Below are 24,448 nucleotides of genomic sequence, written 5' to 3' on the forward strand. Positions count from 1 at the left end.
CGCTGTCACTGCACCTCTCAGCAGCCAACGCTCGTTAACCACCACCACCAGCTCGTTAACCAGCACTCCCCCAGCTCACACGATGGACACCAAACCCACCATCCTCAGCTGCACAACGCAGACACGCAGCCGGGCTGCAGTCACCCAGACAGCCGGACCACCAACAGCGGGAAGGCACCGACGGCAGCGCTGCCCGCCCCCTCCCTGCTCTCACACACCTGGATGCGCTGGAGGACGGTCAGCCCGCTCTGCTGCCGTGGTGCAAAGGAGGCCATGGCCACCTGGCTGGGGGATGCTGTGCCCGCCAGCCCTGCCGACAGCTTCTCCCTGCGCGCAGCGGGCACACGCCACGACCTGCCTGCAGCCACACCGCAGCCTCTGCTCCTCTCCCCCTTGCTGGAGGCGGCCTTGTTTTGCAGCCGGTCCATCGCTGCGCTGCCCTCGTGCTCTCGAGCGCAGGGAGAGGAATCCTTCGGCCCTTTGGGAGTCAGCACGTGGGACAGGGCGTGCTGGGAGGCGGCCAACACCTGCAGGAGGTTCTGCGTCCCCGGCTCCGGGCAGGCGGCTCTCAGCTGCCCGCCACCACTCAGCACTGCCTGCTGCTCCGCCATGCTCTGCCACGGCTGTGCGCCATCCTCGGGGCGGCCCAACGCCACCTCCTCCACACCGGAGCTCATGAGAGGGAAAGGCGAAGCGTCCGTGTACTCAGGGAGGAAGGAGCAGGAGAGGGGAGCTTCCCTCCCAGCAGGGCTGGGTTTGAGTGTGAAACAAGAGCTGCTCCTTTGGGCGCAGAGCGGCGCGGTGCTGACCCACGGGTGGGAGCTGAGCACCGCGAAACGCGGCACGGCGGCGCCGGGGTCAGCACCCATCCCTGGGGGCTCCAGGAGAGCGGGGCTGGGAGCCACGCTGCCCCTCAGCTCATCTCCAGCAGCAGCAGCAGCAGGGATCTGCGGGCAGCCCTCCGGCACGCTGCTGTCCTCCACGAGGCTGCAGGGCGGACAGCCCACGCTCTGCGGGCACCGCGGGGGCTGCAGCTCACAGCGCTCACAGCGTCGCTCCGGGCACACCGAGCCTTTCCTTGTCCTGCTCCTGTGGGACAGAGGAAAAGCGACATGCAAACGGGAAATGAAAGCACTCTGCACCCAAAGCTCGGCCCCTGAGCTCCGGCTGTTCGTGGCACGGTGTTGTTTGGGGGGCAGATGTGGCACAGGGCACAAATCCCGCAGATTCGGGCTTCATGTGGGACGCATCACCGTCCTGCGCTGCTGTGGAAGCAGCACAACCCAACTCCACCCCAACACAACACAAAAGGGACCCAAATCCTCCCCACATTTGCTCCGGCTCAGCCCTCAGAACTGCACTTCCACGCACAGATTGCAGCCGAGGAAGCGGTGCCGTAACCCAACACAGCCACACTTCCTGGCCTGGCATTGCTACCACCGCTCCTCCCGGCTGCCAGGAGGGAAAACAACACCCCCAGCAGCCAATCCGTGTCACACACACACCCCAGCTGCCCGCCGCGCCCCACGTACGGGTGTTGGTGCTGCTGGCTGTCAGTTGGGCTGTGGTTGGTGCTGCACAACAGCGTCCCACAACAGCCGCAGGGCAGCGGAGAGCTGGGAGGGGACGGCTGGCTCTGTGCGGCTGCAGTGTCCGTGTTGGGCACCCCAGGAAGGCACAGCCCTGAGCAGAGGGAGGAAGGGACAGCGTTACGTTCTCAGCCCATCCGCTGCCTTTGTTTCCTCGTTAGTATCTCATTAATAAGGCGGCTGTCAGAGGACCCAGGGTGCACAGAGGTTGGAGGGCTTGGATCTGAGTGGGGGGTTTTTGGAAGACTCCAGGGTCCACGTGGGGATGCGTGGAGGACCCAAATCTGTGGGGTCTGGAGGACTACGGGGGTGTTTGGAGGACTTTGAGATCCACGTGGGGTGCGTGGAGGATTCAAATCCATGGGGTTTGGAGGACTCTGGGGCTGTGGTGGTGTTTGGAGGACTCCAGGGTCCACGTGAGGACGTGCAGAGGACCCAAATCTATGAGGTTTGTGGGGGTGTTCAGAGTACTCCAGATCTGTGGGGGTGTGTGGAGGACCCCACACCTACATCAAGGCAGCCATCACAGCCCCACAGTCCTCCCGCATCCCTTGGCAGTCCTGGGGCTGCCTCACCCCACACAAACCCACCTCCTCCGGGGTGCTGACACAAACACCCTTCACTGTTCCAAACCTCTTTGTAACACATTTCACCATTTCCTCTTTTATTTTGGAAAGAAGAGGGGGGGGGGGGGGAGGGGGGAGGAGCAGCTCCCACCGCTTTGGTTGTGGGTTTTATCCTCCACCTGAGGCCTCACAGTTCCACCACCCAGAGGCACAGCTACCAAACTGCTGCTAAGGGGTCAACCGGGGAGAGGGGCGGCCCCACTCATTAGGAAAGCCTCATTTTCCTGTGTGAGAGCCCTCAGCGATGGGTTCCCATCTGTTTTGTCTCCCAGCCACTCAAAGTGGGCGCTGTTATCAGCAACCGAACCATCCATTCCCTCAAGGAGAGCGATGGCGGGTGGAGGAAGAGCCCGTTCTGCTTCATCCATCTCACAGAGAGCTCCAAACAGGAGAAGAGCTGAGCACAACTTCTCCCCTCCGCTGCAGGGAAGCAGCAATGGGGACACCGTGATGCGTTCAGCTCATCTGTCACGGCAAGGCCTCCAAGTTTTCCCTTTCCGGACACAGAGCAGGCTGCAAAACCCCACAGGGAAGGGAGAAATACATCCCATCGAGGGTAAAATCTCAAGAGAAGAGGACAGCAGTGAAATCCCTGCAGCGGGGGGTGCTGTAACGATGGCTGTCTGCAGTGCTGTCCGTGCGGATGGAGCTCTGCAGGCAGAAAAGCTTCGCAGAGCGCTCAAACTGGGGGAAACTGAATGCGGTTTGGGGAAAATAAAGGCGGCTCTTCACCCCAACGGTGCCTCCTCGTAATCAGTGCCCCCAGCTCATTAACGACAGCGCCACGTGATTCGTTCCCCCACCTACATGAAGCCACCTATTCATGATGCCCCCATGCCATCATTACTCCCACCTACAGGAAGCTGTTAATCAACACTACCTTCGTTAAGTTGGCTCCCCCATCTACATAAAGTTACTATTTCACCTCTTTGGTGTGAGTTCCCCCTCAGGACGGGGGGCTGAGCCTCAACGTATGCAAATCTACCCATCGGCACCCCCATGTCATGGGTTTCTCCATGAATATAAAACTGCTAATCAACGCTGTCTCCATTAATCGCTCCCCCCACCCATTAAGCTGCTGACCGACCCCCCAGGCTCACCATGCTGCACCTCACCGTCCCACTCCCTGCCCGGGCACAGGGACAGCACGCTCAGGCCGTCCTCCAGGGCAGCGCCGGCCGTATCTGGGGGGGCTGCACCATCCGGGGGGGCCGCAGCTGCGCCCTGCAGGCTCAGCTCAGGGCCGGGGCTCTCCGTGAAGCCCAGCAGTTGAATCTCCAGGCTGACGGAACTCTCATCACCAAAAGAAAACTGCTCCATGGTGGCAGCGGGGTGGGAGAAACCACTGAGAAACACAGAGGAAAACCAAAGTGAGCAAAGAGCTGAGGGGCTCCGCACTGAACCCCAGCAGCAGAGAAAGGGCTCAAACTGCCCTCTGGGGTGGGGGTGAGGATCCACTCTCAGCCCCACAGAAAGCCGCAGCCGCCCCACGGCAACGGTGAGGGCTCTCCCTGAGGGAAATAGGGCTCCCAGCATCACATGAAGGTATTTCCCCACCTCCAGAGCTGTGTTTGGGGGTCAGAAGGCTCTCCCTGAGTTAACAGCGCTGCCAGCACTGCAAGGAGGCACATTTCCTCCCCCCAGAGCCGTAAGTGGGGGTGAAGGGGCTCTCCCTGAGGTAACCAATAAGTCCACGACCCCCATCCCAGAGCTAAGAACGGGGGTGAAGGGGCTCTCCATGAGGTAAACCCCGCAGCCGATCTCACTGCAGGCCACGCACCCCCCAACCCACAGCCACACCGGGATGGGGGGGGGAAGGAGCTCCCCTAAGCAGCAGCACCGGCCCCGCAGCGCTCCATCTGGAGATCAAATCTCTCCCCGAGGTAAATCCCGCCCGGAGTCCCACATAAGGGCCGCGTCCATCCCGGACCTCCCCGTAGGGCTGAAGGCGCTCCCTGAGGTAAATCCCCCCCCGGCTCCACACAAGGCCGCGTTAACCCCCCCACACCACCCCTGTGGGAAACGTCCGTCCCAACCGCACAAAACACGGCTCCCTCTCCGCTCCGCTGCTACAACCGGGGCCGAGGAGCGCTCTGCCAATGGGAAGCGACCCCTCCCGACCCCCGCACGCCGCCACCCCTCACAGAACCCTCACAGAACCCGCGCGAACCGCCGGGAAAAGCAGCACAGCAATGGCGGCGCTGCCGCTCCTCGCCGCGTGCCCGCCGCGCTGCGCATGCGCACAGGAGAGCCGCGCCTCGCGGCAGCGCACTGCGCATGCGCGTGGGGACGGAGCGCCTCGCGCCCGCGCCGTCACGTGACGGGGGAGAGCTCTTTGGCGGGAAAAACGGGCTGAGAGCTGTGAGGCGGCGGCGCCATCTTGGAGCGGGGCGGGGCGGTGCGGCGGGATCGGCGGTCTGGGGAGGGGTCCTTTCGTCAGGGGGTTTCTGTGAGGGAACCCGGAGGGGGTTTTCTGAGGGGGTCTCCGGGGTTGGATCTATGAGAGCGATCCTTCTCTGCGGGGGGGGTTCTGCGAGGGGATCTCTGTGGGATCGATCCTTTGCGGGATACCTGAGGGGGCAAAAGGAGAGAATGGGCACTGCAGGGGTGTGGGGGAGAAATGGCGTCGAGGAGGAATCGGGGTGCGGGTCCGTGGGGAGAAGGGCGGGCGGTCGGCGTCCAGGCGCTGATTTGGGGTCACTTTGGGTTTTTCCTCACCAAAACGCGGGCGGCGCTGAGCTCCGTCCCGAGCACCAGGTAAGGAAACGGGCATTTCCCCCCGAACCCCTTCCTTCGTTAAAGCGCTTCTTTAATTACTGTAACGCCTTCAGCACGCGCTGAGGATCGCGGCCCGGGACGAGATGACAGCGGGCGGCAGCGCTGCGTCACCGCGTTACTCACCGCTGTGTCATGTAAGCACGCCTAAAAATAGCGCTGTTTGGGGTTGCTGTGGTGATTCTGTTACTGTGGGTATTATTTTTGGCGGGGGGGTTTTTAGGGTTTCGTTGTTTTCTCGCTGCTGAGCCGGGCGGTTCCTGGGAACCGCCACAGGGGCGGACGGGGACGGCGCGTTCAGCGCCGGCGCCCGCGGCGGAATCCCGCGCGCTGCCCCATCCGTCGGCCCCGCCCCTCTCCCGCGCGGCCCCGCCCCCTCCGCCAGCTCAGCCAATGGCTCGCTGTAAACACGGCTGTCGGCCACGCCCCCTCCCTGTGGGCCACGCCCCTCGGCGCGCCAATGGCCCTCGGCGCCTCCGAGCCGGGCCCAGCGCGAGGACCCCCGCGGCGGGGCGGGGCTGCCCGGTGCGCTGCCTGCGTCGCGGCGCCGAATCCCGGCCCGGTGCGCTCCGTTCGGTGCCGCCGCCGCGCGCGTTTCGACGGCGTCGGTGCCCACGGTTGGGCCGCGTCGGCGCCCGCGTTTTGGCGGCGTCGGTGCCCGTACTTTGGCCGTAGCAGCTGTCGCCGCCCGTCCCGCCCCCGTCGCGTGCCCGGGAGGTGGGGGGGTCCGCCGCTCCCGGGGCAAGGCCCGAGGGGCTCCCGGGGCTGTCGGCACGGAGCCCGGGGGGATTCCCGGCGATTCCGGGCTGTTCCCGGTGCTCCCGGAGCCGCCCGGGGGGGGTCGCGCCGCACGGCCCGGGGCCGCCCCGCGCCTCCCGGAGGGCTTTCCGCGGCTCCGCCGCTCCCGGAGCTCCGCTCCCGCAGCGCTGCCCGCTGCCGCCCCGCCGCTCCGCCCCGCCGGCCGTGGGCGTGGCGCATGCAAATGCGGGCCGGGGGGTGGGGGCAGGACGGGGGCGCCGGTTTTATTTTATTTTTTCTCCCGGAACGCCGCGATGTTTAATTTTTTCCCGCTCCCCCGTTCCGTCCCCCCGCCCTCCCCGCCGCCCCCCGCTCCCCCCGGCCCGGCCCGGCGGCGGCGCGGCCATCAGGCAGCGCGTTGAACCGCTACGTGTCGGTGCCTGCTGGGGTCCTGCCTCCGGAGCCCGTGCGGGGATGTGTGGGAGACCCCGCGCCGGCCGCCGCTCAAACCTCACGGTGAGTTGGGCACAATGTAACCGATTTCTCGCCAAATGCCGCCGCCCCCCCAACGCCGCCGCCGCCGGGCCCCCCCTCCGCCCCCCCACCCCTCCCGGCCCGGCCCCGCCGCCGCCGCACGACGCGGGAGGGGAAGGAAGGAAGGGACACAGGGAGGGAGGGAGGAAGGGAGGGAAGCGCCGCCTCGCCCGGCCCCGGGCCGCCACAACGGGGGGAGCCCGCAGCCCCCGGCCCGCAGCCGCCGCCCCCTCCCCCCCCCCGGGCTCCGCGGAGCGCCCGGAGCCGCGACCGGGCACGGCCGGCCCGCCGTTCTCCTTCGGCCTTCTCCGAGCGGTGGGGGGGGGGGGGAGGGGGCATCGCCGGGCCCCGTCCCGCCCCGTCCGTGAGCCCCCACAGCCCCGCGGGGGTGCGGGGGGGGTTCGCGCCCCGCGCGGCGCATCGCAGCCCTTCGCCCAATAAATACAGTTGGTTGTCCTGACGTTCTCCGCTATTTCATTGGGGAGTTCGGAAGCGCCGAGGGGGCGCGGGGAGCAGCGCTTCGGTTGTGGCACTGCGGGCCTGGAGGCGGTGCTGGGCCGGGGAGGCTGCAGCCCCGGTCCCGGCGCTGGTTCTGAGGGGTCCCGCAGCCCCGGTTCTGAGTGAGGGGTCCTGGAGCCCCGGCCTGGTTCTGAGGGAGCCCGGTGTAGTGGTCCCGGTGCCCGGGTCCTGGTTATAAGGGAGCCTGGAGCCCCGGTCCTGGTTCTGAGGGGTCCCGGTGCCCCGGTCCTGGTTGTAAGTGAGGGGTCCCGGAGCCCTGTCCTGGTTCTGAGGGGTCCCAGCGTTGTGATCCCACCGTCCAGGTCCTGGTTCTGAGTGAGGGAGGCCTGGTGCTGCTGCCCTGGTTCTGAGTGGTCCCAGAGCTGTGATCCCAGTGCCCCAGTCCTGGTTGTATGCAAGGGGTCCTGGAGCCCAGATCCTGGTTCTGAGGGGTCCCAGAGCTGTGGTCCCGGTGCCCAGGTCCTGGTTCTGATTGAGGTGTCCTAGAACCCCGGTTCTGAGTGACAGAGGCCTGGTACTGCGGTCCTGGTTCTGCGTGAGGGAGGCATGGAGCCCCGTCCTGGTTCTGAGTGGTCCCGGAGCTGTGATCCCAGTGCCCGGGTCCTGGTTGTAAGCGAGGGGTCCCGGAGCCCAGATCCTGGTTCTGAATGAGGGATCCTGGAGCTCAGATTGTGGTTCTGAGGGGTCCCGGAGCTGTGGTCCCGTTGCTCTGGTCCTGGTTCTGAGTAAGGGAGGCCTGGTGCTGCTGTCCTGGTTCTGAGAGGTCCCGGAGCTGTGGTCCCGTTGCCCAGGTCCTGGTTCTGATTGAGGGGTCCTAGAACCCCGGTTCTGAGTGACAGAGGCCTGGTACTGTGGTCCCGGTTCTGTGTGAGGGAGGCATGGAGCCCCGTCCTGGTTCTGAGAGGTCCCGGAGCTGTGGTCCCAGTGCCCGGGTCCTGGTTCTGAGTGAGGGGTCCTAGAACCATGGTTCTGAGTGACAGAGGCCTGGTGCTGCTGTCCTGGTTCCGAGTGAGGGCTTCTGGAGCCCAGATCCTGGTTCTGAGTGGTCCCGGAGCTGTGATCCCAGTGCCCGGGTCCTGGTTGTAAGCGAGGGGTCCCGGAGCCCAGATCCTGGTTCTGAATGAGGGATCCTGAAGCTCAGATTGTGGTTCTGAGTGGTCTCAGAGCTGTGGTCCCAGTGCCCGGGTCCTGGTTCTGATTGAGGTGTCCTAGAACCCCGGTTCTGAGTGACAGAGGCCTGGTACTGCGGTCCTGGTTCTGCATGAGGGAGGCATGGAGGCCCATCCTGGTTCTGAGGGGTCCCAGAGCTGTGGTCCCGTTGCTCTGGTCCTGGTTCTGAGTGAGGGAGGCCTGGTGCTGCTGCCCTGGTTTTGAGTGGTCCCGGAGCTGTGATCCCAGTGCCCCAGTCCTGGTTGTATGCAAGGGGTCCTGGAGCCCAGATCCTGGTTCTGAGGGGTCCCAGAGCTGTGGTCCCGGTGCCCAGGTCCTGGTTCTGATTGAGGTGTCCTAGAACCCCGGTTCTGAGTGACAGAGGCCTGGTACTGCGGTCCTGGTTCTGCGTGAGGGAGGCATGGAGCCCCGTCCTGGTTCTGAGTGGTCCCGGAGCTGTGATCCCAGTGCCCGGGTCCTGGTTGTAAGCGAGGGGTCCCGGAGCCCAGATCCTGGTTCTGAATGAGGGATCCTGGAGCTCAGATTGTGGTTCTGAGGGGTCCCGGAGCTGTGGTCCCGTTGCTCTGGTCCTGGTTCTGAGTAAGGGAGGCCTGGTGCTGCTGTCCTGGTTCTGAGAGGTCCCGGAGCTGTGGTCCCGTTGCCCAGGTCCTGGTTCTGATTGAGGGGTCCTAGAACCCCGGTTCTGAGTGACAGAGGCCTGGTACTGTGGTCCCGGTTCTGTGTGAGGGAGGCATGGAGCCCCGTCCTGGTTCTGAGAGGTCCCGGAGCTGTGGTCCCAGTGCCCGGGTCCTGGTTCTGAGTGAGGGGTCCTAGAACCATGGTTCTGAGTGACAGAGGCCTGGTGCTGCTGTCCTGGTTCCGAGTGAGGGCTTCTGGAGCCCAGATCCTGGTTCTGAGTGGTCCCGGAGCTGTGATCCCAGTGCCCGGGTCCTGGTTGTAAGCGAGGGGTCCCGGAGCCCAGATCCTGGTTCTGAATGAGGGATCCTGAAGCTCAGATTGTGGTTCTGAGTGGTCTCAGAGCTGTGGTCCCAGTGCCCGGGTCCTGGTTCTGATTGAGGTGTCCTAGAACCCCGGTTCTGAGTGACAGAGGCCTGGTACTGCGGTCCTGGTTCTGCATGAGGGAGGCATGGAGGCCCATCCTGGTTCTGAGGGGTCCCAGAGCTGTGGTCCCGTTGCTCTGGTCCTGGTTCTGAGTGAGGGAGGCCTGGTGCTGCTGCCCTGGTTTTGAGTGGTCCCGGAGCTGTGATCCCAGTGCCCCAGTCCTGGTTGTATGCAAGGGGTCCTGGAGCCCCGTCCTGGTTCTGAGGGGTCCCAGAGCTGTGGTCCCGGTGCTCTGGTCCTGGTTCTGAGTGAGGGGTCTTTGAGCCGTGGTCCTGGTTGTGAGGGAGGGAGGCCTGGTGCTGCTGCCCGGGTTCCAAGTGAGGGCTCCTGGAGCCCGGATCCTGGTTCTGAGGGCTCCTGGCACCCCAGTCCTGGCTGTGAGCGAGGGAGGCCGGGTGCTGCGGTCCTGGTTCAGAGCGAAGGAGCCTTGGACCCGGTTCTGCTCCTGGTTCCGAGGTGTCCCAGAGCTGTGGTCCCGCTGCCACGTCCTGGCTGTGAGCGAGGCGGGCCTGCAGTCCTGGTTCTGATTAAGGGGCGCTGGAGGCCCGGTCCCGGCTGTGAGCGAGGGCTCCCGGTGTCGGCTCCCGGTGTCGGTTCTGGTTCCGAATGCAGCTCCCGGTGCTGCGCTCCCAGCCCCACTTCGGTGGTCCCAGCGTTGTGCCGCCCTATGGGGCCCTTCGCTCTGTGCTGCTGCGCTGCTCGGCTGTTGGGACCCCCAGGTGGGTTCAGCCCCTCCCAGCCCCCCATGTGCCCTCACTGTGACCAAAAGGGCAGGGCAGGGCAGGGCCGTGTGGGGCCGTGGGTGCGCTGTGGGGCCGTGGGTGCGCTGTGGGGCCGGGACCCCGCGATGCCCATGGAGCGCCGGCCCCTCTCGGCTGTGGTTGTGGGGCCCACGAGGGGACGTGTGGGGCTGCGACGGCTGGAAGTGGGAGCGCTGAGCTCTGCTGGTGGCGGTTGGTGTGGATGGGAGTTGTTGGAGCATCTTCAGGGCTGTCCCGGGATGGGCTGTGGGGCGGTGGGTCCAGGAGCTGTGGGGCTGTGGGTCGAGGAGCTGTGGGTCGAGGAGCTGCACACGGAGCTGCGGGTCCAGAAGCTGTGGGGCTGTGGGTCGAGGAGCTGCACACAGCTGTGGGTCCTTGGATCTCAGTGCTGCTCAGAGCTGTGGGGCTGTGGGTCTGGAGCTGTGCACAGCTGTGGGTCTGGAGCTGCGCTCTGCCCCACTCCGCTCCCATCCCCACCCCGTGCAGAACCCCCCCCGCTCCGTTCCCCCCCCACATAACAAAGCGCTTCCCCACAGCCCCCCCACTTCAAACCAAAGGGGCATCGACTGCCCCCCGCTCTGCCCTGCGGCACCGCGGGGCACCCCGTGTGGCACCTCTGTCTGTGTGTCACCCCACATGTCACCTCCTGGGTCATCTCCAGCTGTGTGTCACCTCCTGTGTCACCCGTGTGTCACCCCAGCCCCCAGCTCCGTGTCACCCCACATGTCACCCTGCGTGTCACCCCCAGCTGTATGTCACCCCACATGTCACTTCATGTGTCACCCCCAGCTCTGTGTCACCCCACATTTAACCCCAGCTCTGTGTGACCCCACATGTCACCCTGTGTGTCACCTCTGGCTCTGTGTCACCCCACTGTGTCACCCTCTGTGTCACCCCACGTGTCACGTCTGGCTCTGTGTCACCCCACATGTCACCCTGTGTGTCACCCCACATGTCACTTCTGGCTCTATGTCACCCCACGTGTCACTTCATGTGTCACCCCCAGCTGTATGTCACCCCACATGTCACCCTGTGTGTCACCCCCAGCTGTATGTCACCCCACATGTCACTTCATGTGTCACCCCACATGTCACCCCCAGCTCTGTGTCACCCCACATGTCACCCCGTGTGTCACCCCCGGCTGTACGTCCCCCCATGTGTCACCCTACACGTCAGCCCATCCCGCCCCGTCACCTGTGTCACCCCGTGTGTGACCCCCATCCTGCGCCGTCACCCCCTGTGTGTGTGTGTGCCGCCCCATCCCGTGTGTCCCCCATTTGTCACCCCGTCTGTCTGTCCGTGCGCTGTGTGTCACCCCGTGGGTCACCTCACCCCACACTGCGTGTCACCCCACGTCACCCTGTGTGTCACCCCACGTGTGTCTGTGTGACACCCCCATTCCCAGCGTGTGTCACCCCCTCTCCTGCTGTGTGCCACCCCACGTGTCACGGTGTGGCACCTCATCCCCCGCTGCGTGTCACCCCGTGTGTCCCCCACATGTCACCCCGTCCCCTCTGTCTGTCCCCTCATCCGTCACCCCACACCCCCCCCCTTTCCTGTCAGTCACCCCACACGTCCCAATGTGACCCCTCCCATCCACAGAGCGGATCTGAGCGTGCAAAAGGAGAACCCTCCAACCCCCACCCTCAGCCCCCCATCAGAGGGGCTCTGCAGAGCAGGGCGGGGCCATCCCCCCCGCAGCCCCATCCCCCCCGCAGCCCCATCCCCCCCACAGCCCCATCCCCCCCACAGCCCCATCCCCCCCACAGCCCCATCCCCCCCATCCCCCCCGATGTTGTTTTGGGGCCGTTCCTCCACCATTGGTGTCCCCAGAGCCGCGTTTCCCCCCGGCTGCCCGCAGTGCTGACCGCTGTCTCCCCTCTTTGCAGTTGACATGGACGATGAGGACGGCCGGTGCCTGCTAGATGTCATCTGGTGAGTAACCCCACAGCCCCACAGCCCCCCAGCCCCACAACTCCACAACCCCGCAGCCCCACACGGGCTGAGGGATGGGGCAGCTCGGTTAAGGCACTGATTGCTGCTCGCTGACCCCGCTGTTGCCTTGCAGTGACCCTCAGGCCCTCAACGATTTCCTGCATGGATCCGAAAAGGTGAGCAACCGTTCCTCCACCCCAACCCCCCCCCAACCTGAGATCCACCCGCTAATTGCAGCTAATTAATCACAGCTAATTGCTGTCCCGTCCAGCAGCCCCCACTCAGCGCCCGTCCCATTTCCAGGGTGCTTTTTTTTTCCCTTTTTTCTTTTTTTTTTAACCTTTTTTTCTTTTTTTTTGCCACAAAACGGGGGACCTCCAACCGACCCTCTCCCCTCCCGCCCAAATGTTGGTTTTTCTCTTTTTATATCCTGATTTTTCTATTATTTTTTTTAATCAACGGCGCAGAAAGGAAGTAAACGAGGTCTCTTTAATTACAGATTGACAGTGATGATCTCCTGGACAGCACAGGAGATGCAGCCAGTGCCTTTTTTGAAGGCGCTGGGGTACGTATCTGTTCGCTTCGGCCCGGGGGATCGTGCACAGAAACCTTCACTTTGGGGTTTTTAGCCTCTTTTTTTGGTCCTTTTTGGGTTTTTTTTGTTGTTGTTCTTTTTTCATCCTTTTTTTTTTAATCCTTTTTTTTTTATCCTTTTTTAGTTTTTTTTCCATCCATTTTTTGTCCATTTTTTGTCATTTTTTGGTCCTTTTTTGTCTTTTTTTGCCTTCGTTTCTTTTTTACACTTCCTCCCCTTTCATCCTCCTTTCCTCCTCCTTCCCCCCCACCCCTCTTTATTTATTTTCCCCCACACTCATTTCCCAGCCCCTTTCCCACCCCTTTCCAGGTGCACTGACAGCTGCAGGAGGGTTGCAGGGATTTCCCACCCCAGCACTGCTCTCCATCCCCCGCTGTCCCCCCCCATGCTCTGTGTTTCGGGGCCGTGGGGCAGGCGGTGCTGCGGAGCTGCTCAGCTCAGGGTGACCATTTCTGGGGTCAGAATGCTCCTTTACTGCCCACCCATGGGGCCGGGATGGAGCGCTGCCCTCACAGCTGCCCCGTCTGCTGCTTGAGTGCTCCTCCTCCTGCCCAGGTTCTGCCTGGGGGAGCTGGGAGCTCCACCGTCCCTTTCCCTCCGCATTCTCCTTTCCCATTCCTGCCACGCTTTACTTCTTCACGTCAGCAAATCCCTCCCAGGTTCCTCCCTGCCCTTCGGTGCCCCGTGCTGCTGCTCAGCACAGAGCCCGGCGGGCGCGGAGCGGAGCAGACCCGGCACCCCACAGCTCAGCGCCTTCCTCTTCCTCCCCCCTTCCCCCCCTCACAGCTGCACGTCCAGGAGTCCTCCGGCAACCACCTGACGGCCGAGCAGAGCCAACCCAGCGCCAGCGTGGACCTCGACTTCCTGGAGGATGACATCCTGGGCTCCCCGGCGGGCGGCGGGGCCAACCTGCCCAGCTCGGAGCAGCCCTGCGACATCCTGCAGCAGAGCCTGCAGGAGGCCAACATCACCGAGCAGACTCTGGAGGCCGAGGCCGAGCTGGACCTGGGCTCCTTCCAGCTGCCCACGCTGCAGCCCGTGGTGCAGGCGGCCTCCGACGGCGCTCCGCAGATCTTCTCCGGCGGCGCCGACCTGATCGGTTTGCAGCAGCCCGCCGTGCTCACCCACCAGGCCCTGGTGCAGCAGTCGGTGGGGGCGGACGTGGTCAACAAAGCCATCAGCGTGCAGCCCTTCCTGCAGCAGGTGGGCCTGGGCAACGTCACCATCCAGCCCATCTCCAACCTGCAGGGCCTGCCCAACGGCAGCCCCGGCGGCGCGCTGGGCATCGGCCCCATCCAGGTGGTGGGGCAGCAGGTGATGGCCATCAACCAGCCGGCGCAGCAGATCATCGCCAAGCAGGTGCAGCCCTCCCAGGTGGCCACGGTGCCCGTGGGCAGCTACATCACGCAGACGGCCCCTGAGCAGCAGCAGGTCGCCCTGACCTCGGCCGGCGTGTCCCCGCAGGGCGCCGGGTTGGTCATCCAGAAGAACCTCCCGGCCGTGGCCACCACCACCCTGAACGGCAGCTCGGTGTTCGGCGGCGTGTCGGGGGCGCAGGGCTCGCAGCCGCTCACCGTCACCTCCAACCTCAGCAGCCCCCTGGTGCAGGCGCAGAACGTCATCATCCACCGCACGCCCACCCCCATCCAGCCCAAGCCCGCCGGCGTCCTCCAGCAGAAGCTCTACCAGATCACCCCCAAGCCCTTCGGCTCCAACAACGCCACGCTCACCATCCAGAACGAGGCCGCCCTGCAGCAGCAGAAGGCGCAGCAGAACCTCACCTTCATGGCCGGCAAGCCGGCTCAGAACGTGGTGCTGTCGGGCTTCCCGCAGGGCCTCCCGGCCAACGTCTTCAAGCAGCCCCCGCCGCAGCAGCAGGCGCTCAGCAAGCCCATGAGCGTGCACCTGCTGAACCAGGGCAGCAGCATCGTCATCCCGGCGCAGCACGTGCCGCAGGCCATGCTGCAGGGCCAGAACCAGTTCCTGCTGCCCGGGCAGCTGGCGGGCGCCCCGGCCGTGCAGATCCCGCAGCAGCTCTCGGCGCTGCCGGCCAACGTGGGCGGGCAGATCCTGGCGGCGTCGCACGGCGGCGGCCAGGCGCACATCATCACCAGCCAGGGCCCCGGCGGGCAGCTGATCGCCAACCAGGCGCTGCCGGCGCAGATCCTCACCAACCAGAACATCGCCGGGCAGCTCAACCTGGGCCCGGTGCTCGCCTCGCAGAACGCCCACGGCACGGCCCACATCCTCTCGGCGCCCATCCAGCTGCAGCCCGGCCAGGTGGGGCAGCCGGCGCTCTTCCAGATGCCGGTGTCGCTGGCCGGCAGCCTCACCACGCAGAGCCAGCCCTCGGTGGCCGCTCCGCTGCCCGGCGCCGCCGCCGCCGCCATCGGCCAGACGGGGCAGACGGTGATCCAGGGGGTGACGCTGCCCAGCCAGGTGGCCATGCTCAACGCCGCCGACAACCTGGGCCAGGCCGTCAGCATCCAGCCCTCGGGCAGCAGCCAGAGCCCCGGCCTCCTCCCCCCGCAGCCCGCCCCGACCGCCGGCCTCCTCCCCGCCGCCGCCGCCGATCCGCCCGCGTCCATCCTGGCCATCCAACCCCCCGCCGCGCCGCCCGCCGCGCCCGCCCCGCTGCAGCTCAGCGTTCAGCCCCCGCCGCCCGCCCCGCCGCCCGCCCCGCTGCCCGCCGCCTCCCAGCCCAGCCCCGGCTTGGCCGCCAGCCCCGAGAAGATCATCCTGGGCCAAGCGGCCGCCGGGGCCGTCATCAACCAGGACTCCATGCAGATGTTCCTGCAGCAGGCGAGTACAGCCCGCGGCGCTCCGCTGCTGTGCGGGAGGGCGAGGAGCGCCCCGAGCCTCCGTGCGCCCCGAGTGCTCCTTCCCAGCCTCAGCCCCGCTGGGAGGTGGCAGCGCTGCACGTGGCGCCGCGGGGACAGCAGCGGCTCCTCCTGGAGTTCCGACTGCGGCTCAGCCCGGGGGGGGTCCCCGTCGTTTGCTCGGGGCTGACGGGGCGGCGTTGCAGCCCCGATGACATGGGCACGGCCCCGATGACACGAGCACAGTCCCGATGACACGAGCACAGCCCCTCCCCATGTTGGGGCAGTGCGGCAGCACGCGGCCGGCACAGCCCGTGGTTCTGCTGCCTTTCGGTGCCGGGTTTGGGCCGCTCCGGGTGGTTTGGTGGCACTCTTTGGTAGAGGTGGGTCTGGATCCATCACTGCCAACGCCCCGGGGCTGTGGAAGGAAGTCGCTGAGCTCCTTCTGCCCCGGCTGGGGACGCTGCCGCGTTCTCCTTTGCACGTCTGTGCTCTGAGCGGCGGTGGCGGTGTCTGCAGGGTTTGGTTTGTAGGTGGATTTGGTTTGGGCTTGGCAGTCCCCTCCCACCACGGCCGAGGTTGTGCCCAGCAGAGCCGTTGTTTGGGGACCCAACTCAGAGCGCGTGGCCACGGGTAGTTCTGCGTTTGGTTTGGTGGAATTGGGTGACGTTCCTGCGGAGTGGCCGTGGGACAGGATGGGGCGGCCCAGCCAACCTCAGGGGCTGCACAGAAAGCAAACGTTGCAGCAGGAACCTGCAGCCCTAAACCCGGGGGGGGAGGGGGAAGGGGGGCTGCAAGGAGCCCCCCAAAGTGCTTGATTCTGCCCCGTTCCTGTTGGAGCTCCTCCTCGTGGTGAGCTCTGTGGGACAGAGCCGTGCGCAGATAGGAGCAGGAGGACCTGAGATGGAGGATCTGACCCAAACCTTGGGGCGCGGGGCTCCTCCTGTCCCCCCATCCATCCGTTGGTCCCCACCTGGACCCCCCCCCTCTGCCTCTCGCTGCCCCCGAGCTCCCACTAATGCTTTCCTCCATTGCCGCTCACTCGCTGTGTTCCTCCCCCCCCCCCCCCCATCCCCTTCCTCACCCCCTTCCTCCCGTTCCTTCTGCCCCATAACTCAGTGGGATGAGATGCTGAGCGCTCCAGCCTCGTTAACACGGCCGTAACGACAGCGGGCGCAGCGCAGGCCCGGCGCTCCGACTAACCTCTGCCTCTTTCCTTCTCTGTTGCAGTTACCCGCAGGGCAGCAGCAGCTCCCTGGAGCCTCCCCGTCCCCTTCGCTACCTCATCCTCCCCTGGGGGAGAGCCCGCAGCTCCCGGCCGCCCACCTCCCCCCCCCGCCGTCCCCGCTCCCCTCCCGCCCCCCCTCGCAGCCCCAGCCCCTCTCCCGCCCCCCCCTCCCGGCCCCATTCGCGCCCCCCATCCCAACCCCGTGCCCCCTCAGAGCCCCCCGCCCGCTCCTGCACCCCGCAGGCTCCCGGCGTCTTCGGCGTCCCCGGGCAGCTCTCGGCCTCCCCGCACGTCCCCCTGCGCCCGCCCTCCCGCCCTCCCCCCGCGCCCTCCCCAGACCCCCACTCGCCCCACTTCCAGCTGCAGTTCCCCCCCCAGGGGCCCCCAGCCCCGGCCCTCCACCTAACCGCAGAGCAGCAGAGGAGCTTTCAGATGGTCCCGGGCCAATTCCAACCCCTCTCAGCAATCCCAAATCCCGCTCCTCAGCAGAAGCAAATTCTGGACAGGTTCCAGCAGGTAACTGAGTGCCATCGAGGGCCGGGGTCGTCGTTCCGCTCGGTGTAGGGCAGCGGTGGGGCCCCATGCAGAACCCAAACCCAGAGCAGGACCTGAAGCCAAAACCGTCCGAACTCAAAAGAAATCTGAAGCCAAACCATACCCGAACACCCCGAAAACCCAAACTGAACCCAGAACGGCCCCAAACCTGAGCTCAAACCCAACCCTAAGCCAAACCCACACCAAACACAATCCCAAACCAAACCCAAGCCCGCCCGCTTCCTCCCCGCAGTGGCCTCCAAAGCCGAGCAGCTGGCTCAGCTGCTGTGGGTCACTGGCCCTGTGGGCCGCTGGTGCTGTGGGGCTGTGCCCATTGCGAGGCATAACGCAGCCCTGCAGCCTCACCCCGTGAGTGCATTTGTGCTGCTGATTGCGTCCCCCGGCACCACGCTGTGCAGAACCTCATGCGCACCATCGCGTTCAGCGCTCGCAGGAGAGGATCTGCCTGGGAAATGAGGCATTAGTGGCTTTTAATTAAGAGGAGGTGCTGCGGTGACAGATTAACTTGTCCCCAAGAGCTGCTGTGCCCCACAGCGTGCCATTCCAGTCCTCGTGGGACTTGGTGGCGCTTTGGGAGCAGTGGGGCCGTTTGCCCTCCGCGGTGCTGGGGCTTCGGTAGTGCTTGCCTGGGAAAAACAAGCTTGAACGTCCAGCATGGAGGAACACCCGACCTGGGAGGGGGGGAAAGAAATGGAGTGAAAGGGACAGCTCTTGAGCGTGGTGCGTTTAATTGCAGATTCATTAAGAGGAACTCCCCTCCAGGCGCCCGGTTCGCGTGGGCTCTCGGCCGCAGCGGGTCTGGAGGGCGCGTGCTCAGCCAGCACCAATCTCACTCCTTTTGTGCCCTGTCTTAGCGCTGAGCTCTGAGCACACAGCAGGGAATGAGAGCTGTGCTCCTCTCCTCGGCGTCGGCGCGGAGCAGAACTGAGGCACGCCGGCTGAGAAGGGCGGTTTGGGGGCACAGCGTTCACCTTCTGCCTCTCGTCCCACGCAGGTGCCACAGGGGATCATCCTGCAGACAAAGCAGCAGACTCCCACCAGCCAGGCCTCCCCAGCGCTGAGCCAGTTCAGCAGCCAGTCCTCCTCCGTCCTGGTCAGCAGCCAGGGGCAGCCGGTGACGGTGACGGCGACGCCGACCCCCGCGCACAGCCACGCGCCCACCGCCGGGCCGCCCTCCAGTGCAGGTCTGTGCCAGGGGGAAGTTGGGGCCGTTTTGTTTGGGACGGGGCGTGCTGCAGGGGTTTTGCACCCACCTTCACCTTGCTCCCTGAAAGCCGAATTCAGTGAGCTGTTGAGCAGCCACAGAGCCAACGTTCTGCGGCTGCCACCAAGGCGGGGTTCTGGGTGGTAGAACCACACAGCTCGCTCATACTTGTGTTTGTAGGAGTGTGAGAGCGGTGTGAGTTTGTAGACGTGTCACTGCTCTTGCCTCCTATGCCACTGTGGGTTTATTTGTTGTGTCTGGATAGTAGAGCAAGGCATGCTTCTGCCAGCTGCTCTGTGTAGGCGCATGAGTTGGGTCGGTTGGGTAGGGTTGAGTGAGGATGAGTTGGATTGGGTTGAGCTGTATTGGGTCAGTTGAGTTGAGTGGCGATGTGGGGGTCGGGGTGGGGATGAATTGGGTTGGGCTGGGTTGGGTTGGGTTGAGTGGGGATGAGCTGGTTGGGTTGGGTCGGTTGGGGATGGATTGAGTTGGCTGGGTTGGGTTGGGTTAGTTGGGTTGGTTGAGTTGAGTGGGGATGAGTTGGGTTGGGTTGAGTTGGTTGGGTTGAAGTGGGTTGAGATGTGTTGGGTTGGTTGAGTTGGGTGGGGATGGGTTGGGTTGAGTGGGGATGAGTTGGGTTGGGTTGAGTTGGTTGGGTTGGTTGGAGATGGATTGGGTTGGGATGGGTTGAGTTGGCTTTGAGTTGGTTGGAGATGGATTGGGTTGGGTGGGGATGAATTGGTTGGGTTGAGTTGAGATAGAAGCACGAGCTGCACTTTGGAGTCTCCTCGCGGTCAGATAACGAAGCCAGTCTCAGTGCTGGGCAAAGTAAGGCTGCGCCTTTCGATGTGCTTTGAAAACAAAGAGCAGTGACCACCTCTGGGGGGGGCACAACAGGATTTAGCATTTCGCTCGCTGCCAGCTGAGCATCACTGGGTAAACCTCCGTCCATCGGGACTCAGCTGGGCCCCAACGCAGCGCTCTGTGTCCGCAGGTGGCACCGCCCCCCCTCCCTCCGACAGCAAACCCTTCTCCAGCGCCACTGCGCCCATCGCTGCCGGGAAGGGGCCCACGGCCACGGGGAAGCCGGGAGCGACCCTGGCGATGCCGCAGCCGGTGCAGGTGAGAGGGGGGTGGCCACAGCCTTCCGTCCCAATGGGAGGTTGGAGGGCGGTCAGATCCGCCCGTGGCAGCGCCGCGCTTTGCTTCCTTTGCTTCCAGAAAAGGAGGAATTAATTCCCCCAAACATCTTTCCTCCCCGCACGCGTTTCTCACAACTAAAACCATTCCCTGTGATGTTAACAGAACTTCTGGGGAGGGGAGCTTTGCTCTTTTCTCTGTGGGTGAATTAATTAATTACTTAACCAAAGCTCCTCGAGTTCTTGCTGGGATTCCAAACGCCGACGCTCTCCCTGTGCTTCCCGCAGACCAAACCGGGGGTGATCAGCTCCGTCTCGGGCCTGAACCTGGGGAAGGGGCCGCTGCAGATCCAGGTGGTAGGGAAGGGACTGTCGCAGCTCGTGCCCTCGGTGCAGAGCCAGCAGCTGGTGAGCTCACGTGGAAATGAGTGTCCACCCCAACACCGCTCCGCTCCGGGCGAGCAGAAGTGTTTCTCCTCCCTTACAACCCCTGACAATATTTGCTTTCTCCCTTTGCTCGTTTCCCCAGTTGTAAAGCAATTGAACCCGTTCCCCGTCTGTGTAGAGCACCTCCAGCCTTCACAGCTCTGTGCTCTTAATGCCCTCAAAGAGGCAGAACTCCCCTTAGCACAGACGTGTTCACCCACACAGCTGCTCTCACCTCTGCTCTCACCTCTCTTCTCTCTTTCCCCCAAGTATGACAGCAAGCTGGGGAGCCTGAAGAAAACTCCCACACTACAGCCCAGCAAAGAGGCCTGGTGAGTGTGGCAGCTCTGGGGGCTGTGGGGGGGGGGCAAAGCATTACAGCACAGTGGGACGGCCGCGTGCAGTGGGGCACCGTGGGGGGTTTGGGTGAAGCTGTGCCCGGGGAGCGCTCAGCTGAGGGTCTGCACGTTGCTGCCTCTCCCCGGGAGGCGTAGTGCTGTTCTGCACCGTCTGGCAGCGTCAAAGGGCGCTCCTCCTGGGGGCTTTCCTCCACAGTCCTTCCGCGGCTCTTTCCCGTCCCGAGCACAGATGGTGGCCTGGTCCCATTTCAGTGGGGAAAGTGGGGATTCCACCCATGCAGCGCACGCTGAGCTCCGCGGCAGCTCCGTGCTTTTCCTCTCTTGCAGCTTCTTGGAGCAGCTGCACAAACATCAGGGGGCAGTGCTGCATCCCGACTACAAGACCTCCTTCCACTCCTTCGAGGACGCCTTACAGAGGCTGCTGCCCTACCACGTCTACCAGGGGATGCTGCCCTCCGCCCAGGACTACAGGAAGGGTGAGGGCTGCAGGCTCTGCCTCGCCGTGGTGCCGTGGCGCTGCCAGCAGAGCAGGCACAGCTTTACTTAAAAAAAAGAGGGGGGAAAAAGACAGCGTGTTTTTTTCAGTACTAAAAAAGGAGAAACTCTCTGTGCCTTCGCTGCAGAAAAACACAAATTCCCAGGGCGGCACTCGAGGTTTGCCAGGGATTCTGACCTGAAGTTTCCCAACGCTCCATTAAAGACGTTTCAGTGCTTTGAGAAACCACTGCAGCACAGCCCTGAGCTGTCGGTGTGGCTCTTAACGACCCCCGGGGGTCTCACAGCACTTAAGAATGACCGGGAATCCTTTTGTCAGAATGGGTTTCCCAAAACCCCACCCCACGGAGCCCCCAACCCTCCCCCCCTTCCCCCCCAACGTGTGTGCAAAGCGCCACTCCGGCTGCCCCAGAACCCCCCCAGACTCTCCCTTCTCCTTCTGCTCCCCTCGCAGTGGATGAGGAGTTTGAAGTGGTGTCCACGCAGCTGCTGAAGCGCACGCAAGCGATGCTGAACAAATACCGCCTGCTGCTCCTCGAGGAGTCCCGGGTAAGGCTGGCGCTCGGCGTCCTCCGCACGCACCACTGGGCCCACGGCACGTGGACCCCCACCCTGCGGGGTCTGCGGGGCCACGGGGAGATCAGCCACTCTGTGCTGACAAAGGCAGGAAGGGCTTTCCTGCCCCTGCAGCTCGGGCTCCGCACGTAGCTGATGCTTATCGCGCCGTGAGCTCAGCGGAAGGCGGCTGCGCTCTGAGCTCTCTTTGAGCGGGATGGGGAGAATCGTAGAACCGTAGGATGGCCTGGGCTGAAAAGGACCGCAGTGATCATCGAGTTTCAACCCCCCTGCTACGTGCAGGGTCGCCAACCATCAGACCAGGCTGCCCAGAGAACTCGGGGAGGGCGATGCTAACCTTACAGCCCACGTAAAGAAGGCGCCGTGCTGCCCCAGTCCTGTCCTCTAACGAGCCCTTCTTCCTCCCTGCCCTCCCCTCTTCCTCCTCGTGTTCCTGCCCTGCAGAGAGTCAGCCCTTCTGCGGAGATGGTGATGATCGACCGCATGTTCATCCAGGAGGAGAAGACCATGCTGGCGCTTGACAAGCAGCTGGCGAAGGAGAAGCCAGGTGGGCAGTGCTCTCCTTTCTCTCTGCGCCTTTATAACTGCGTGCCTTCACGCTGTGCTCCTCCTCAGAGGCCCCACGGCGCTCAGGGCAGCGTCAGTCCGTCCCTTCCCCTTCGCGGGGCTGTAGCTGTCAGTCCCTCCCCGTTGTGGGGCTGCAGCCCGAAGCTTTAAACAAAGTGCAGCGTTCAGGCCCTGACAAATTGCTTGTTGTTCCTGGCTGCCCTGGAGATTCTTTATTTAGGTATGTGTTCAGTCACTGCGTATCCCCAGGGCGAGCTCGTTAAGGGATAAACTTCATCAGAAGTGGAAGGAAGGACCGTTCCCACAGGGAGGAGGGACTGAGAAACAGCAGCTGGCCAGGAGGCAGAAAGTAACCCCAGCACAAGCAGGCAGATGGGCAAAACGCCTTACAGGAGGTGCTAAAAGACCCCCGAGTGCTGAGGCTGTTAGCTGCAGAAGTGAGGGCTCCCACCACGGCTCTGCCACTGCTTCTTTCCGTGGGACTCCCTGAGCAACTTCGTGTGCTTTGGGGTGCCCCGGAGGGCTCCCGTGACCCCCCCAGTGTCCTGTAGGGTGCTCCAGAATGCTCCCCGAGCTTATAGCTGTGCTCTGGAGTGCCCTGGAGGCGTCCCAGTGTGCCCTGTAAGGCCCCAGGGCCTCCCAGTGAACTGTAGGATCACCCAGAGCGCTCCCTGAGCTCCCCAGTTTGCTCCAGGGTGCCCTAGAGGTGTCCCAGTGGCCCTGGAGGCCTCCCAAGACCCACAGGTGTTCCGTAGGGCACTCCAGAGTGATCCCTGTGCTTCTGGTCGTCCTCTGGGGTGCCGCGGAGGCTTCCCAGGACTCCCAGTGTCCTGTGGGGCCCCGCAGTGTGTTCCTGGAGCTCAGAGTTGAGCTGTAAGGTCTCCTAGAGGCTCCCCAGGGTGCCCTCCAGGACAGTGAGGACCCCCACTGTCCTGCAGAGCGCTCATGGAGCTGTAGCTGCGCCTCAGGGTGCCCTGGAGGGGACCCCTCGCCGAACTCCAGGAGACCCCAGGGTGCTCCCTGAGCCTGCAGTTGTCTTGCCGGGTGCCCTGGAGGACTCCTGTTGGTCCTGGAGGACTCAGGCTGACACCCATGCCGTGTTTCCCCTCCAGATGAGTACGTCTCGTCGTCGTCCCGCTCCCAGAGCCTCTCCTTGGCGGCAGCGCAGCCCTCCTCATCCTCCTCCTCCTCGTCCTCCGGCCTCGCGCCCGCAGCCGACGGCTCGAAGGCTGCAGCGGTGCAGACGGCCACGGCCATCAACCCCACCAAGCTGGTGATCAAACACAGCGGCGGATCCCCGTCGGTGACGTGGGCCAAAGCCTCGCCGAGCCTGGACGGCGACGACGACGCGCTGCCGTCGCGCAGCAAGCCGCCCATCAAGACGTACGAGGCGCGCAGCCGCATCGGCCTCAAGCTGAAGATCAAGCAGGAGGCCGGGCTCAGCAAGGTGGTCCACAACACCGCGCTGGACCCCGTCCACCAACCGCCGCCCGTCTGCAGGGTGATCAAAGCCGCCGAGCAGCACCCGGCCGCCGGGCAGATGAACGGGACGCTGGAGCACGGCTCCGCCGCGCCGCCGGAGAAGAAAGCGGCCGTCAGCTTCTGCCGCCTCCCCCTCCGCAAGACGTACCGGGAGAACGTGGACGCCTTCGTGGCCGAGAAGCCCACCGACAAAGGCAGCGGCGCCGCCAGGGCCGACAAAGCGCCGCTCAAGCAGGAGGACGGGACCCATAAGGGCCCCGAGGGCGCCGCGGCCGACAAGGGCCGTGCGGAGGAGAGCTCCAAGCTGCTCTTCTTCGGCCGCGGCGACGCGCGCCCGCTGGTGCTGCACGGCAGCCCCGTCCCGCAGAAGAGCGACGACCCCAGCAGTGGCCTTATGAAGGAGCTGGCGGAAGTGGAGGAGGAGTTCTACCACGGCATGATCAAAACGGAGCCCCCCGACCACGGCCCCGGCGCCGAGCTCACCTGGGAGGTGCCGCTGCCGCCCACCAAGCGCAGGAAGTCCGAGTCCTTCGAGGTGGACAACGCCAGCTTCTCCAGCGACAGCCCGCAGGACGACTCGCTCAACGAGCACCTCCAGAGCGCCATCGACAGCATCCTCAACCTGCAGCAACCTCAGACTGGCGGCCAGAACGTCCGCACCCCCTCCTCGTCCTACAACTCCTCCTCCTCGCCCTTCTCCTCGCCCGTCCACCGCACGGACGCCTACCTTGCCCCCAATCACAACGGCGGCCTTGGCGCGAGGACGTTGAACAGATAACAGCGAACCACACGGAGCCGAACGACGGGCCGAGGAGTGGGGAAGGCGGGGGGGGGTCCCGCAGCGCTCGGCCCCGCGGGCGTCGGGGGGTTCCGTGGGGCGCACGCAGCGCCGGGCGGAGCAGCGGGGCCTGTAGGTGTTGTTGGCTGTGTAATTAGAACCCCGTAACAAGTCGCTGATTACGAATACCCGATCGGTCTCTGTTCTCTTCCCCCGCCCCGGCCGTCCTCAGCGCGGAGCAGGGCGCGAGTCAGAGCCGTGGGAGGCCAAAGAGGACTCTGCCGCCGTCGCCGCGGAGGCGCCGCTTCTTCTTCTTCCTTCTTTAAGTTATTTCCCACCCCTGCGGGCCGGCGGAGCCCCCCGAGCGGGCGGAGCGCGGTGAGACCCCGACGCCGACGGCTGCAGCGGAAGTTCACGGCAACCAGAAGCAGAGAGAGGAGGGGACCCCGCCGGGCTGAGGGGATCCCCCCGCCCCCC

The 24,448-nt window shown here is 64.5% G+C and overlaps 3 protein-coding genes across 12 annotated transcripts in view; 2 read left to right on the forward strand and 1 right to left on the reverse strand.

Moving 5' to 3' along the window:
• The window catches only part of LOC112530471, a 9,821-nt gene extending 6,530 nt beyond the window's left edge, over positions 1–3,291 (forward strand). The window contains exon 2 of the mRNA XM_025144515.3: positions 2,488–3,291. Within this exon, the coding sequence (XP_025000283.2) occupies positions 2,488–2,968 (481 nt within the window). The 3' untranslated portion in view covers positions 2,969–3,291. The remainder of the gene's footprint in view (positions 1–2,487) is intronic.
• ZNF541 (zinc finger protein 541) overlaps positions 1–6,237 on the reverse strand; it is an 11,169-nt gene extending 4,932 nt beyond the window's left edge. For 4 of the 7 annotated variants that reach the window (XM_025144471.3, XM_025144469.3, XM_040655132.2 and 1 more), the window contains exons 1-4: positions 5,655–6,237; positions 3,316–3,560; positions 1,533–1,683; positions 219–1,089 (exon numbers count right to left, since the gene is read on the reverse strand). In XM_025144471.3, the coding sequence (XP_025000239.2) occupies positions 219–1,089; positions 1,533–1,683; positions 3,316–3,560; positions 5,655–5,968 (1,581 nt within the window). In that variant the 5' untranslated portion in view covers positions 5,969–6,237. Of the gene's footprint in view, positions 1–218; positions 1,090–1,532; positions 1,684–3,315; positions 3,561–4,385; positions 5,584–5,654 lie in introns of those variants that run through there. The other 3 variants (XM_040655131.2, XM_040655130.2, XM_040655133.2) reach the window with 2 other exon arrangements.
• BICRA (glioma tumor suppressor candidate region gene 1) lies at positions 4,835–24,005 on the forward strand. 4 transcript variants are annotated; one of them, XM_040655126.1, is made up of 14 exons: positions 4,916–4,972; positions 5,047–5,127; positions 11,703–11,748; positions 11,882–11,924; positions 12,248–12,313; positions 13,130–15,145; positions 17,940–18,129; positions 19,144–19,271; positions 19,577–19,696; positions 19,985–20,046; positions 20,401–20,549; positions 21,023–21,117; positions 21,589–21,691; positions 22,824–24,005. In XM_040655126.1, exons 3-14 carry the CDS (start codon positions 11,708–11,710, stop codon positions 23,969–23,971), a joined length of 4,161 nt encoding a protein of 1,386 aa, XP_040511060.1. In that variant the 5' UTR covers positions 4,916–4,972; positions 5,047–5,127; positions 11,703–11,707; the 3' UTR covers positions 23,972–24,005. The 4 variants fall into 4 exon arrangements, with proteins under 4 accessions (XP_040511062.1, XP_040511060.1, XP_040511059.1 ...); XM_040655128.1 differs by lacking the exon at positions 12,248–12,313 and having other exon boundaries at positions 4,835–4,972; XM_040655125.2 differs by lacking the exons at positions 4,916–4,972; positions 5,047–5,127 and adding an exon at positions 6,184–6,244.
• The last annotated feature ends 443 nt before the right edge of the window (positions 24,006–24,448 follow it).

Source organism: Gallus gallus, chromosome 38 (genome assembly GCF_016699485.2).
Source record: "Gallus gallus isolate bGalGal1 chromosome 38, bGalGal1.mat.broiler.GRCg7b, whole genome shotgun sequence".
NCBI classification, from domain to species: Eukaryota; Metazoa; Chordata; class Aves; order Galliformes; family Phasianidae; genus Gallus; species Gallus gallus.